This window comes from Stomoxys calcitrans, chromosome 5, assembly GCF_963082655.1.
Source record: "Stomoxys calcitrans chromosome 5, idStoCalc2.1, whole genome shotgun sequence".
NCBI classification, from domain to species: domain Eukaryota; kingdom Metazoa; phylum Arthropoda; class Insecta; order Diptera; family Muscidae; genus Stomoxys; species Stomoxys calcitrans.
The window spans coordinates 77657215-77673681 of NC_081556.1; the positions used below are offsets into that span (position 1 = coordinate 77657215).

The window sequence follows — 16467 nt, forward strand, 5'->3', positions numbered from 1 at the left end:
AATCTTTCGTGGGCCTTGAGATTGTCACTACGATTCGTGGCATAGGGACACACAGAACAAGTGAAGCTGGGTTTGGCTTGCGGTCTGACCGGGCACTCATAACGTTGGTGGCGTAGCAGACAACCTTTGGTCTTATAGGCCTTAAAGCATTGCAGACATTTGAAACGTCTTTCGATCCACAGCGGATGGCTGGTGTCGTATATCAAGTTTTGGGCTTGATTTGGATTTGGAATTGTGCGTTTTGATTCCAAAAGCATGACGGGAATCGGCAAAGGTTGTAGCAAATCTATAAGAGGAGAATAGAAATGTGGTTGGATTTGGTATTGATGGTATCAAGAATTTGTGTGCTTGTGTGACTGTAAATCTAGCAAGTAAGATGGGAGAGATTTGAAAATTGTGTGAAAACTTTGTACCAGCAAAAGAAAAAAAAGGAAGTGAACAACTAAAATACCAAGGAAAAAAACAAATAAGGTAAACAAACACAATAATCATAGGCAGGACCACCCCATACACCCTCTCCCTCTCTCTCTGTCGCTCTTTGGCACACCAAAAAAAAAACAGTTTTGTATAAACTGATACAAAAGCAAGGCAAAAAAATATGGAAGGAAAACAAATTTCATACAAAGTGGTTGACGGTAAGACTTTTTTTCTGGTTCCCTTTCAGCTAAGGCATATTATTATATGATGGAATACATAAATAATTTATAAAAAAAATTGTAAATTGTAGATAGTATGATAGTTGTATAAGTTACTAAAAAATATATATCTGTATATATACTCTCTTATATGTCTATGCTAAATAACAGCCTGAAGAATATTTCATCTTGCTGGCCTGCTTTAAAAAAATACAACTTTCAAGAAGATGCAGGTAAATCTTCTTCTTCTTGTTTGAACCTGAGACGACTAGATTTTGTTGTTGTTGTTGCTGTTTTCTTATTCATGGTATAATTCTTAAAACTATATTTGGTTTTGGGCTTTTCAGCTTTCCAGTTGAATAATGTATAATTAAAATAAATATCTTCTTAAAATTATAATACCTTCAGGAATGTCCATAATAAATTATAGTGAGTATCAAAACATATAAATATATGCATAAATGTAGATTAGTTGAATCTTAAAGTTAGAAAGTAAGCACAAACATAGATGGCATAGACTAAATGTATATAGAGTGGTCTAAAAACTAGGTATTTCCAATGGCATATCAAAGCATGCTGGAAGAAAAATAATCTCTTTTTGAGGTTTTGCGCCAGCTATAGGAAAATTAAATCAATTATTCAAATGTATAAATTATGTAGCATGTTGTTGCAGTAGTAGTAGCTGTTGTTGTTGTAGTCGAAGCTTTAGGTTTTGGTTTTCTTTTCAAATTTATGTAGAATTTTAAGCAAAACACTTTTGAGAGAGGCAATTGGTAATGGTGTTCACCTTGATGGGTTTAATTTTAATAGAATTTTTTTTTTTAATTCAAATTAATTCAATTTTTAGAAAGAGATCAACACCATGGCATACTAATCATATGATTTTTAAGTTATTCTTGCCAAGTTTGCGAAAACTTGCTAGAATTTTAGAAATGAAAATCAAAAGGCTAGAAAAATTCAAATTTTAAATATTCAAATTATTCTTTATATCATAGAGGAAAAAAAACCATCAAGAAAATGAATTCGTAGAATGTTGGCTTTTTGGTGTTTTCAGCAACACAATAACCTAATGCAATTTCATCAAATTCATAATCAATTCACAGTTAAATTTGAATGTGCTTCAAGTAAGAAAATAAAATGTAGCTGATTTAAATCAAAAATTGAAAAAATATATATAAAAAGTAAAAAATAAAAAAAAAAATAACGGGTCGAATTGCAACTCAGCATTAGTTGAGTTGCCACGGGTAAATTTTGTTATAAAAATTACTACTTCTGTATTGGTTTGCATTGTTTTTTTACAATTCAATTAGAAGCTGAACGTACAAAACATTGATACTGAATGAAACAAATAAGTATGTTCAACTTTATACTTATGATTCTATCTTCTCAACTATAGTTGCGTTGCCAGCTATAATCCAACTATTCCAAAAAAAAAAACACACACTTGCCCAACTGCTACTCTAAGCAATCGTCGATTGCCATAAGAGTGACGGAACGGCGTGCCGTTCCGTTCAATTTAGTCCAAAACGCTTACTGTGCTATAAAAAGAAAATACTTTTAAGAGCATAGTTTCAACCAAAAGACAAACCCTACTGATGAGTTTGATGGTACCAAACGAAATCGCGATCTAGGAAATCAGTCAAATGCTATTACAAAGCAAAAACACTTTCTGCATAACTTTAAAAAATGGATTTTTTTGTACTTCTATTTGTAATAGAACCAGATAACCCTACGATCTGTAGCCGGACAAGATCCGATTGTATGATTTATTTCAAGACTGAATAAATTTAGATCAAAACGTATGAACGAACGGAACAGCATGCCGCAAACCGTGTATGGTAATCGACGATTGTTTAGAGTAACAGTTGGGCTAGTGTATTTTGTTGTAATAGTTGGGTGTCTTCATTCGGTAGAAATATGTGAAATGGAGTAATTTTCTTTCTTGCTGACATCTTTTTTGACTTATCTTACTGATGAGTTTGGTGGTGGTACCAAACGAAATCGCGATGCAGAAAACCAGCCAAATACTATTACAGAGCAAAAACACATTTTCTGCCTAGCTTTAAAAAAGCATTCTTTTTGTACTTCTGCAATATTTGTAATAGAAACAGATAACCCCTCGATCTGCAGTCAGACAATTTTAGATTGTTTTTTTTTATTTTTACTTTTTTTTTAATTTTATTAAATCTTTTTTTATTTTTATTAATTTTTTACCATTTTATTTATTTTTTTTTTTTAGTTTTATTATTTTTATTTTATTGTTTAATTTATTTTTATTTTCATTTTTTTTTATTTTCATTTTTTTATTTTTATTTTTTTTTATTGTTTTTTTAACATTTTTTATATTTTTTTTTAATTTTTTTTTTTTAATTTTTTTTAAATATTTTTTTTTATGTTTTTATTGTGTATTTCTTCTTGTTTACTTTTTTGTTTTTCTTTTATTTCTTTTTATTTTTTATTTTTGTACTTTTTTATTTTATTTTTTATTGTTTTTTTTTATTGTATTCTTCCAAGATATACAAGGTATATTTTTCAAAGTGCACATAAGTTAGCCTGACTTCGCCCCTTGGGCCTAGGCTTAAATTTGAATGAGATAGCATTTGTTGATATGGGGGAGAAGTATAACCGTTAATCCTTAAAGTTCCTTTAGAGTTCCAACTGTTTACAACATCATTAGAGTTGGAGTTTGAATATCTATTCTTAGTCCCCTTTTCCCTTAAAAACAGAATCTCCTGATGAGATTTTGAACCCCATTTTTTGGGTAATAGGTAATAATGATTCTTTTCAGCGGGCAAAAGAGGAAAGTGAAGCATTGAACATACCCACTATGTAATTGGCGATTACCTATTATATTAACTTATAAGACTTTATTACTTATTATACCTTCTATCTAAAGAGGGCAGGAAAGATTTAGGAATACAACGTAGTGCTTCAAATACTGGTATTGTTGCCTTATAAGCTATGGTCTAAGTTGACTTTCTTCACTTTTGATTTCAACTCGTCGATTTCGGACGAGAAATTCAAAATCATTTTCTAACCAATGTTGCAGAACTCTGCCATAACTAGAAGGTGCTAAACTTTATGCGATCAGTAGTCATAGTTGATATGAGTGTTGTATTCACAAGAAAAAGGAGTGTTTGCTAGAGTTGTCATATTGAAATTAAATCAGGCTGGTAAGGAGGTCATCCCATTGCGCCAAGAACAGAATATCTAAACTTTAAATATTCAAATTGAGAAATTCAAATCATAGAATTTTTGATCGTTCAAATCTTTCCATGGAATACAATGAAGTGACGTGCTGGGAATATGAATACAGGCTAGGCGGTTTGGAAATCTTATTATTTGTGATTTCAGTTGATATAGTTCACTGCTATTTTATGATATGTTGTCTCCGCCTTTTGTTTTTTTTTTTTCCAAATGGTAGGTGGTGTGTGGTAGTGGTGTTTTGTATGCCCGCCGCCCAGCAATTGTATAAAATCTGCATAAAATTTCAAATGTGGAAAGAAAGTAAAGCGAAGTATAAATCCACACAAATTAAATGTAAATTTTATATAAATTCCCCCAGCTAAATTAGAATATACAAAATATGCAAAATCTTATAGAGCGAATACAAAAATATTTACAAAAAAAGTATAGGAGAGCGGGGAAGGTGGCAGCAGCAGCAGCAGCACCAATACCACAACAAATGATGAGCTGGTCTCTCGTCCATAGATGGCAAAGAAAAAGGCAAACAAAATAAAAATGCAAAATGTAATGCAAATTTTAAAAACCCTGCCATCAGCCAACTACAAGCTACGATTCCAGCAGAGACTTTAACAAGGCAAACTCGCGCAATACAACCAACCGCATGGACGAAAAACATGACCAAAATACTTAATATATAAAATTTTATTGTTATTCTTTTGTAATATGCCACAGCGGCGGCAGACGACAAGACACAACGGTGACAATAACGCGCTGCGGCCACAATTCGCAACCAACAACCCCAAGTCATCCAAAGAAATCGCAATCGCACTAATAAACCAAAAGTGTTGTAGAAAGCGAAAGAGCACCACCACACTAGGTTTTCATAGTTATTAACAATAAAAAGCCTTAAACTCAAAACTTTTCGCGAAAAAAAAATTCTTCATAAATTTGAAAAGAGTTCACCAGTACTACTCCAGCATATTAGTTGACAAACTTAATCAATTCACCAAAAAGAATGTTAATTTTAATTAAAAAAAAAAAAATAAACCATTTACACATATATAGTTTGTAGAAAACTAAATTTATAAGAAATTAGTTGTGGTTTCACTTAAAAAAGTAAACGAGATCGAGATCTTTTGTTTTTTTTTTATAAACATACTTAAAACTAAACGAACTTTGAGGAAAAAAAGTGGTGAAAAAAATGTGCAGAAAAAGAAATGAATGAGAGATGCAATAACTGTGAAGGAGTGTTAACTTGATGGGGGGATAATTTTGTGTAAAAAACCTGCAGTCTTAATATTTCCATAAATACGGAATTTTTCTCTCTTTACACAAGATAATACATCGAACAACAAAATCTGGCAAATCGTTCAAAAGAAATGTCTATACAAGCTAATTACAACTTGCTCGTCATAAAGTGTCTTTAGGCAATTGTAATGGAAGCAGGTACAGATTTTCAAAAACAAGCATTGGCGATGCATCAGTTTATAACGAGAAATAAATACAATAAATTAAATATTATAACCCTAATAGTTTCAATGAGGTTTTTTCTAAACCTTGCAACTAAAGACTAAACGAAAATAAAATTTTATATCATACAAACAATTATCGCAAAATATGTTTTTTTTAAATTAAAGTATAAAAATAAAACTAAAAAACATATTTAATTCTTATAAAACTCTTATAACAATTGAAATATATATTTCTTTAGCTAATTTTCCAACAAACACTCCCTTAAGTAACAGCGGGACAATTGAGGAAACAAGAGAGAGAAAAAAGTCGCCTTAATAAAATTGCTGCACCCTAAATAAAAACGATGAGATGTGGAACCGGATTTCGTTAAGAAGGAATATCTCCGAAAATCCGAAATGTGATATAGGATTGTTAACTCCCATTGGTAAATTGGACAAGACTTTTGGGAACGCAGTATTCGTATTATACTCCAAGTACCTCAAATGCCTTAAACTGGTGTGTTCTGTGATTCATTTTCTTCTCCCCTCATATCAATTTGTTATTATCACACAAACAATATAAGATCCTATTTCGGTTTTATCTAAGAAATCTCATGATGAAAATTTGGGAAATTTTGCAACTTTATTAATGTGACAATAAGCAGTTCATTTTAGGGGAAAAGTGAAACCCAGAACACATACGAATGACTTGTATCCTACAATCCATTGGACATCTCTACAGCTGTTGCGGGGGAGGGATCTGTCTAAAGTACTATCATCGACATGGCTGAAGTCTGACAGAATGTAGGTTATTAATATGGCTTCTACGTTTTAGTAGATCATTACAAATGAGCAAAGATTCAAAGACGGGATCGTCACAGGAAAGATCATCGTTTGGAAGAAGCTGAAGGTCTGCGCTACTTATAAAGAAGAAAGCTACGTTGTAGTTGGGGAAGTTTATAAAGAGGAAAGATTCTCACCATAAATGTCTAGAACTCTGAGGACAAGCAGGGGCTCTTCTTTCCCACACTGCGCATAGGTAGACAAACAAACTTGGTTCAGATTCTGAGAATCATGTTCCGGTTTCTAAAATGCTTCAAATAATTTCCGCCACATTTAATAAAAAATTATGGCTTTTAAGGAATTAAGAGGTCAAATATGTAGGTCGGTTTTATGGAGACTTCTTTGTGTTGCAAATTTGGTTTAATATTGAGGTTTCTAGGAGCTTGGAATGACCAGACGATCCAAAGCCTAAGATAACAATCAATAAATATACAAATGAAAGTTAATACACTACTGACATAATCGGACATTAAGAAACAGATCCTTCTTTAGAAATACACTCATTGTAAGCAATAATATACCATAAAATAAATATATAACAAAATTAGATAATATATAAAAAAAACAATAACAAATATTAAAAATTAAAATATTAATATATAAAGTGAGAGAACCATATGCACTTTTTGTATCCTTAATTTTCAATTGGCAAAATTTCATAAAAAAGTTGATAAAAAAGTAAGAAAAAAAAAAATAAAAAAAAAATAAAAAGGATAATAGAAATAAAAAAAATAATAAAAAGCCAAAAAAAATAATAATAAAAAGGCAAAAAAAATTAAAATTAATAAAAAAATAATGAAGGAAAATAAAAAAAGTTATAAAAAACAAATAAAAAAATTAAAACATTTAAAAAATAAAAAAAATATATTAACAAATAATAAAAACTTTTAAAAAAAATAATAAAAATAAATGAAAAAAAGTAAAAAAAAAATTAATATGAAATATAATAAAAAAAAAAATAATAAAAAAATAATAAAAAAAAAAATAAAAATGAAGAAAATAAAAAAAAATAAAAATGAAGAAAATAATAAAAAAAAAATAATGAAAAAATAATAAAAAATTAGCAGTCTGACGAAGCATCTGGCGTAGGCCGAAATCGCGATCATTGCAGCCCTTGATACACTTAACACAAAAAAAAAAATATTATATTATAAAACAGTTAAAACAAAAATTACGTAAAAATATAAGTAAAAAAAAAATAATAAAAAATATATTTTTTATATCTATACATTTTTAAATTTTTTAATGTTTATAATTTTGTTTCATTTTATTTTTTTTAACTTTTTTAATTTTTTTTTTACTTTTTTTATTTTTTTAATTTTTTTTTAATTTTTTATTTTGTTCATATTTTCTTTTAACTAGTTTAAATTGTTTTTCTTTTTACTTTATTTTTTCTTTTTTATGTATTTCATTCATTTTATTTTATGTATTTTTTATTTATTTTTTATTGTTTTTTTTTTTATTAATTCTTTACTTATTTTTTATAATTTTTTACTTATTTTTACATATTTTTTTTTGTTTATTTTTTACATCTCCTGTTTTTTTTTGTTTTTATTTACTATTTTATTTATTGTTTTATTCATTATTTATTTATTATTTTTTTTTATTTCATTATTTTTTTATTTTTTTTTTCATAATTTTTTATTTTTTTTTTTTTTCATAATTTTTTATTTTTTTGTTTTTTTCATAATTTTTTATTTATTTTTCATTATTGTTTTTACTTATTTCTTTTGTAATTTGTTTAGTGACTTTTATATGAAATTTGCCAATTAAAAAAAATACATAAGAGAATATAAGAAATGAATATATATAGAATATATGTATGTATATCAAGAATATATATGTATCAGAAAAAGTTGCCATATTTTTGTGTTCGATGTAAGATATCTTTTAATGGGCGGTTAGAGAAAAACAAACCATGCACCATGAAAATCACAAATTGTATCGTTTGTCATAAATTTATTCATGCTATCGCCAACAAACCCAGTTTTCAGTAAATTTTTCTGCCAATATTTTTTTAACCACTTTTTTTGTCCAAGTTCTCTACCAATATTTTCGCATTAGAATGTTTTTGTTAGATTTTTTTTGTTTTGTAATTTTTTTCTGATTATAATTTTAAACAGTTTCCATTTGTGATTGCAAAGTACTTTGGATTTTCACAGCCAATGGCAGGAATTCGCGTTGCATTTTGGCAAAATGCGTTTTTATGTGCTTGGTAAGATTATCACTGCGTTTGGCAGCATAATTACACGAGGGACACTGAAACACAGGACGTTCGGCCGTAAAACGACACTCAAAACGACGATGGCGCGACAAGGATTTACGCGTCTTATACGATTTGCCACATTGATCGCAAGAGTGCTGGTACCATGTTAGTACAAAACCTAAAATTAAATAAAAGAGATGCCAATTTCCGCACATAACACGGGGGAGGGGCGAATGGGGAAATAATGAGTGTGAGTAGGGCGGGAAATAAGAAACAGAAAAAACAAAAACATAAGTGTAACATTGACGGGATCGCAGTGATGGCACACATACACGCACACAGATATATACACGCATGTAGGATGAGAGCATGAGAGCAGGCGTATAAGACAACGAGAGCATTACCATCATAAACGATCACAATGTTGTGTGGTGTTATGGGGAGGAAAAGTGGAGAGAGAAAAAAGAAAATTATGATGTGATGAGTATTTTGGGGATAATTTAGTTGTTACTGTTTCTTGTTTCATTTAGAAAAGAAACAAGAGATATAGAGTAAAAACAATTTCATTGAAGAGTCAAAGAGAGCAACAGTATGAATATGAGTGAGTAAAGACAAGATTACAAGAAAAAAAAAGAAGGAACAACTCAGGTTTGCTTAAAAATGATTCCGATGGATGATACTACAAAAAAAAAAAAACACTACATAAAAAAAATAAAAAATATATAAATAAACTTAACCTATAAAATAGATTACAGCGTGCATTTTCTTTTGTTTTAAGAATTTCTATGAAAAATTTGTTGACGAGATTAAAAAAAAAAATCAAAACCAAAAAATAAATTGGACAACCTTTAAAAAATGAAAAGTATTGACGAGAATTAAAAAAAAAATCAAAAAAAAAATTTAAGAAATATATATTTTTAATTCCAGAAAGTTTGGAAAATATTAAAATGTTATCCATAAAATGCACATTATTTTGGATATATCATCAAAAGCCATACATATTGGTAAATCTTAAATGTAAAAAAAAAAATAAAAACAAATCACACATTTAGCAGAGACAAAAATTTGCATAAAAATATCGTTTTTTTGTTTGCTGGTAATAAGAAAAAGTATTTTTTAGAAAAATATATTTAATATCGAAATGTATTCATATGTATTTTTTTGTTTTTTTTTTAAATTAAATTTCACAATTGGTATTTTGTATTTATTTAGTGAAATAAAACAAATTAAATTAATAAAGTTTATAAACACATATTTATATATAAGTATGTATATAATAATAGACAAATATAATTTTATATTGCTCACATGAGAGAAGAACACACACTCACAACCCAGTTGAAAGTAGAAGGCTACATGGAGCGCACGAAACACACACACACACAATCAAGAGAGACACAGTTTCATATTTTGTTTTTTTTCGTTTCGTTTCTATTTTCTTTTGTGGGATGGGAAGAGATTGTTTTTGTAGTCAAGAAGCAATTTTGGCGGAAGTGAAGGACTAGTAGTAGTAGTAGTAGCAGTTATAGTGATGGTAGTGGTAGTAATAGTAGTAGTAGTAGAGTACAAGAACAACATGTGTACGGAGGATCTAAAAGAGATTTAGTTATAAAAATAGGTTAGAATAAGAATACAATGTCTTTGGATTTTTTGTTGTTTTGAAGTGAAACCCCAAAAGAGAAATCAAACCAAACACAAAAGTAAAGGGAACGAAAACCAAATAGAAACGAAAAAGAAAAAAAAACGATAAACAAAGAAAATTTAAACAAAACAAATTTACAGAACTTAATGATTTAGTTCTATATTTCCATTGAAATGATTATAAAAAGAAATAAAAAAGAACTGTTTTGTTTTTAAGAAGCTGAAAATATATGGAGAAAAAAAGGTGTTTATGCCAGCATAACAAGTCCTTTTATAGAAAGGTCCTGAAAAATAAAAAGAATATATGAATATGTGTAGGCCAAGACTTAAAATCATTTGCAAACTGTTTTCACTTTTCGTTTTAAATAAATACACATTTTGGGTTGTTGTTTTGTTTTTTCGTTTCTTTTGTTATTATTTTTATCATATCATATTTGTTTTTTCTTCTTCTCACTTTTCTTTTTCATATTTTAATAGATAAAGCAAGTATACATGTTTTTAAAATATTTTTTAATTTAAAAAAAGTCACTGCCTTAAAGTACAATAAATAAAATTTCATTTGTTTTTAATATATAAAACTCAAATTTAATATAAATATGGATATTATTATTAAAGATCATTGCCAGGAGAAAAAGATAAAAATCTTTGAATGGGGAACTTGGGCCAACTATTGAAAATAAATATGGTAGTTAAAAAGTAATTTTAAAAAGACTCTCTCCTACAAGATTCTAAATAGTATGAATCTAATAGTTAATGGTTCCTTATAACTCATTTGATATTTACTTCTCTTCTTGTGACAACTTAGATTTAGAGAGAGGTAGATTGATTTTAGATACCTGCTGAAGGGAAATACATGACCAAAACAATGGGATTGATCAAAGGCCAACCCTATTCAGACACTCCTTATAATGGTCATTAACTTTTATTTATTTTGTTATCAATATTCTTTATTTCTATTTAAAAAAACACACTCGACAACCCTGTCAATTAGCTGTACTTTTCCCAATGCATGTATTTTTGTATAATGACAGACTTTTTTTCTGTGTATTTTTTAGTTATTTTTGTATTTTTTGTTGCTATGTCTATATCAGAGGATCAGTTGATCAGGCAATTTCTTTTCAGTAACTTTTCAATAATCAAATCTTTTCGCTTAACATAACTCTTGACTTCACTTTAAAGAAAAAAGGAGAGTAATCATTATTTGCCATTTTTTTTTAATTTTTTATTTATTTTTATATATTTTTTTATATTTTTTATTTTTTTATATTTTTTATTTTTTTATATTTTTTATTTTTTTATATTTTTTATTTTTTTAATATATTTTTTTCATGCATATTTTTTATGTTTTTTTTTTATTTTTTTATATTTTTTGGAAGAAAAAAGGAGAGTAATCATTACATACATGACGGGCCTGTAATAGGCTTGCAATTTTTTTTTTTTATTTTTCTTATATTTTTCTTATATTTTTTTTATTTTTTTATATTTTTTTTTATTTTGTTTTTGTTTTTTTTATATTTTTTATTTTATTTTTGGTTTATTTTTAATTTTTTATTTCCGCTTTATTATTTTTATTTTCGTTTTATTATTTTTTTATTTTATTTTAATTTTTTGTTATTAATTTGTTAGTTTTTTAATTGTATTTGTATCCATTTTTTATTTATGTTTATTGTTTTTGTTATTATTTAATTATCTTTCATTATTTTTTATTTATTTTACTTTTTTATGTTTAATTTATTTTTTAAATATAATTTATTTATTTCAAAAACTTTTTTATTTTTTATTTTTTTCTCTTTTGTTTTTATTATTTTGTATTTTACTTTGTATAATAATATTATTTATTTCATTTCATTTTATTTTGTTTTTTATTTTATTTTATTTTGTTTTTTTATTTAATTTTACTTTGTTCTTTATTTTATTTTGTTTTACTTTATTTCTTTTATTAATTAGTTTGCTTTTTTATTTCATTTTTTATTTATTTTGGTTTTTTATGTCGTTTTTCTATTTCATTTATTTTTTTATTTTATTTATTTTTTATTTCATGACCTTTTTCTTTAATTTTTATTGTAATGCCTTGTTTGGTTTTAGTTTTTGTTTTTTAATTTTTTGTTTAATTTTTATATTAATTAATTTTCTAAAATTAATTTAGTTTTATTCTTTATGTTAATAAACGACAAACAATGGCTAATTGGCTGAAAAATTATTTGTAAAAATGATTTTCCCCAAATTTTTAAAATTATCATTTAAAAAAAATTACTTATGGGGTGCTTAGGTTTGGGCCGATACTGTATGTTCCATTGTTACTAATGTCCACCCTTATGATTGTTAAGGGAGTATTACAAAGTTTGTCTTTTGTTTTGTAGCAGATTGAAAACCCTCTATGGATTTTCTGGATAGCCATATGTCAAGTCGATTTAGGGTGGTCTCTCTCTCTGTCCTTTAAAACTACTCGCACTTCCGAACAAGTGGGACTAGATTTTTTCTAATTAATGAAGGTAGGCTGGGATTGTAAATGGGGGCAAAAAGTGAAGCAAAGAAATATGTTGTACTATTTAAGTAATCTCAAACTTCTTAAAAGTCAGTACCGAAAATTATACTATTAGCCGCACTTTGAATACTATCTCATTCGTTTAAAAAAACAGAAGACTTAAGAAAAAGGCAATGATCTTGTATTGAAAAATATAAAAAAAAAATCTGATAAGTTTAGAAGAGAAGACGGGAAATCTCTCCTCTTTGTGGACACTTAAAAACTAAAAATGATCATGTCATTATAATCTAAGTAAGTATATCTCTCTTTTCTCCACTTATATTAAGTTTCGTCTTTTGTCTGTAGAAAAAAAATATTTTCATTTAAATTATTATATATTAAATATTTATTTGATATTTTCGTTTAAAAAGAAAAAAAGTGTGTTATAAGAATAAATACAATTAAAATTATAAAAGACTCTATAGATATGATTATATAGGGGGGGGGGGGGGGGGGGGTCAATAAAATTGAGTTTTTTCTTTTTTTGTTTTGTAGCATACATATATGCAGAGAAATTCGTTGTTGTAATAAAAATTTTGAATTTTTTTCAAGTTTTTGTTTTTTTTTTCTTTTGTAGTATACTATAAACATAACACAATATTACATACAAATGTTTCATAAAGAGATTCGACACAAAAAATTAGTGTAAATACAGGCAAGTCTGACATTTTGTTTTTAGGAATCGTGCAGGATATTAAGACAATAAATACATTGGATATATAATACCGCGCATTGGAGTTACTGTTAATGGAAAACATTTACAAACAATTTGTTTTTGTTTTATTGGTTTTACATTAAATTAAAAACATAAAAAAAAATAAATATTTTAATTTCTTTGGATATCACTAAATTCTTTATAAATTTGAGTATTTTTCTTTTTTTTTTTGGAATGTTTGTTTTGCTTGCTTTTGGTTTTTGTTTTTAATTTAAGTTCTATGAATAATACAAACATACTATCAATCATAAAAAACAATGCGATGAAAATTGATTTGAAAAAAATCCAAGAAATTATGTGGACAAACAAAGAGTTAAAGATTGATATGTTTGAATGATTGGCTTTGCGCACACTTAAGGAACAATTTGATGAGCATGTATGGTGTGAATTAAAGAAACATAGAATTTGAAACCATGTAGACAAATGTTGGGCGTTACCAGTGCGTGGTAGCTTAATTTGGGGACATGCTTCATGGAAGGTCCCCAAAGTTTACATCAAATAGAGCGCATTTTAGGGAAAATTCTGAGAATAGGAATTTCCTCCATATGAGTTAATATTGAAAATTAGGCTATTGCTTAGTTCACTCTGCAGATCAGTGTTTGTAAGCATAACATAGCTATGAAATCGCAATAACTTAAATATGTAGCGGTATCAAATGCAAGAGACCACCCAGTTTGGGGACCGTATTAGTGGAGGAAATGTCCCCAAACTTCTTTCAATTTTTTTTTTACTTGTTCTGCATGATGATGACTTTCATGTTGTGTTGCCCTCTGGTGTACATAAGATAAGCCAAAAACAGATTTTTTTTGGATCAATTTTCAATCACAAAATACAAGTTATGATTATTTAAAGTTTGAGGCAAAACTATTTGTCATTTAAATAAAACGAAATTAAATTAAACATAAAGAGTATATATTGGTATATGAATGAAAAAAAAAAACTTATATTATTACAGAAAAAATACATTATTGGAATGTTTGTTTGGTTTCTTCCCGTTTGGGGAAGAACATATTAAGAGAGAAAAAATACTAAAAATTAGGAGATCTTAAATTTCTGTTAATGTCATCGAAAAAACGATTCGAAACAATTAAAAATACTTAATTTTTTTGGTTTTCTTTTGCAAAATAAATAAGATTTATAAAAAAAATTGAATATATATAAAAGCATTCATTTGGTTTTTATTACATGAGAGACGCGCACTTACACATAGGGGGAATGAATTGAAATTGAAACTGAGGGGAGTAGCAGCGACAAAGGACTCACAGTTGAGATAGAACATCAAGTCAAAATAAATAAAAAAAAAAAAACTAAAAATTAAATTTATACCTACAAAATGTTTAAAATCTATGGGGGGTATATAATTTGTATAATTATTTGGTTATTTTAAAATTTTGGTTCCGATTTGTTGTTTTTGTCTTTTTTCTCTTTCAATTGTTGTTGTTGTAAGCAAATGGCATGGTATTCATCAGGCGCTCCTTGAGCAGGGAATTCGATATGAGTTGTAAGCTTAGCTTCATCTTCCACTCATCGTCCAACATATTCATGGCGGCCGTTTTACTGGGTGTCAACGGTTCACTTTTGACCACGGCAGCAGCAGCAGCGGGCGCTGATGTGGCAGTTGTCGTCGCTGCCGCCGATACCGAAGCCTTTGAATTGTCCATACTTGGCTTTTCTCCACCAATTCCGGCAATAACCGTCAAATGATCCTCTGGCTGCTGAAGTCCAACTGCTGCTTCTGCACCATTCATAGCTACCATGGATGAATTGCTATGCAACACTTGTGTATTATTGGCCATGTTTTCATTGCCCTCTAGGGTTGGTGGATTATTCTCATTGGAGGCTTTATGCAAATTCGAGGCTGCTGCCGTAGCCGAGGCCGTAGCCGCTGCATGTGCAGCAGCTGCTGCGGCAGCGGCTTCCAATAGAATTTTGGCATCCTTCTCTTCCACATGAGCTGCAGCAGCTGATATGGCTGTTATGGCACCAGTTAAGCCATACGTGGGTATGGGCATTACATGAGCCGGTGGTATGGGCGAAGTTCCTGCAGTGCCGCCTCCATTGCAATCGCTACCACTATCGCCACTGGTTATATGCGAGGGACTAGAACCGCCAGCTGCTGCTCCTGCTCCGCCGCCGATGCCATTCAGTTGATTGAGATGATGCTGCTGCAAATGCAAATTTGTGGCTGAGAGTGGGTGCTCTTGGTGCTCGTCGTAGCTCTCCTTACGCATGGTCAAATTCTCTGGCATGGGACTCTGACAACGGGCCTCCTCGCCCAACTCTTTTTTCACAGCACCTCCTCCCGCTGCCATGGCATTAGTTCCAGGACGATTTCCTGTCGTTTGTTGGGCAATAGCCACGGGTATGCCATGTTTTGAGGTCAAATGTCGCACCATGTGATATTTGCGGCGAAAACGTGAAGGGCATAGATCACAGCTGAAGCGTGGCGGAATGCCAATGCATTCATCGCGCATGTGACGCTGCAAGTGACGTTTGCGCAAATACGATTTGCCGCAAACGGCACAGGCAAAGCGTTCGGCAAAGCCGCCCATGGAATGATTACCGCCGGCAGTTAAATTTAAAATATTACCATCCTCCAAAAGTGATTGGGAGTGATATGAATGATATGACATATCTGGGATGAATGAATGTGTGGTGGTGGATGGTGGTGAATTAATGAAATACAATACAAATTAGTAATAATATGGTGGGGATGGTGGTGGTGAAATATGTTTGGCATGTTAGAGGAGGGATACAAGAATTTGGTGAGTATTTGTGGTGGTGAGTGTCAAGTTGCAGTTGATTGGTGGATTATGACGATGATGAGAGTGTTTGGGGTTAGAGGTCATTAAGGCATTCCACACAATTTGTAGTTTTGGGTTTAGGTTAGTTAGCCAATGCAGGATACCCACAACATCATGATGCAAATGGTTGGATGGTTGGATGTTTGTTTGGTGTTGATGATGGTAGTGGTTGGGTGGTGAATTTCACACATTTTTAGGGTTAATGTTTAGAGCACACACAGACACAAACACACAGTTAGACACACAAATGAAAATGAAATGAAAAGAAAAAAGAAAACGAAATAACGGGTAAATTATAAAAACCAAAACAATTGCATGAGTGATATCGATCTTAGTAACTAATAAATTTTCAGAAATTGCCAACTCAACAGCAATTCAGGCCAAGTCCTTTGCAATAACTCATGTCTTAGGGTTTTCGTTACAAAAAACATTAGCTTGGCTTAAATTGCAATTAAGCTAACA

The 16467-nt window shown here is 29.4% G+C and overlaps 1 protein-coding gene across 9 annotated transcripts in view; it reads right to left on the bottom strand.

Moving 5' to 3' along the window:
• LOC106096016 (longitudinals lacking protein, isoforms F/I/K/T) overlaps positions 1 to 16467 on the bottom strand; it is a 366249-nt gene that overhangs the window by 182214 nt on the left and 167568 nt on the right. Inside the window, exon 7 of one of the 9 annotated variants that reach the window (XM_013263522.2) lies at positions 12931 to 15836. The exons of the other annotated variants lie outside the window; for them this stretch is intronic. Coding sequence (XP_013118976.2) covers positions 14629 to 15836 — 1208 coding nt within the window. The 3' untranslated portion in view covers positions 12931 to 14628. Of the gene's footprint in view, positions 1 to 12930; positions 15837 to 16467 lie in introns of those variants that run through there. 9 annotated transcript variants of the gene reach the window in all.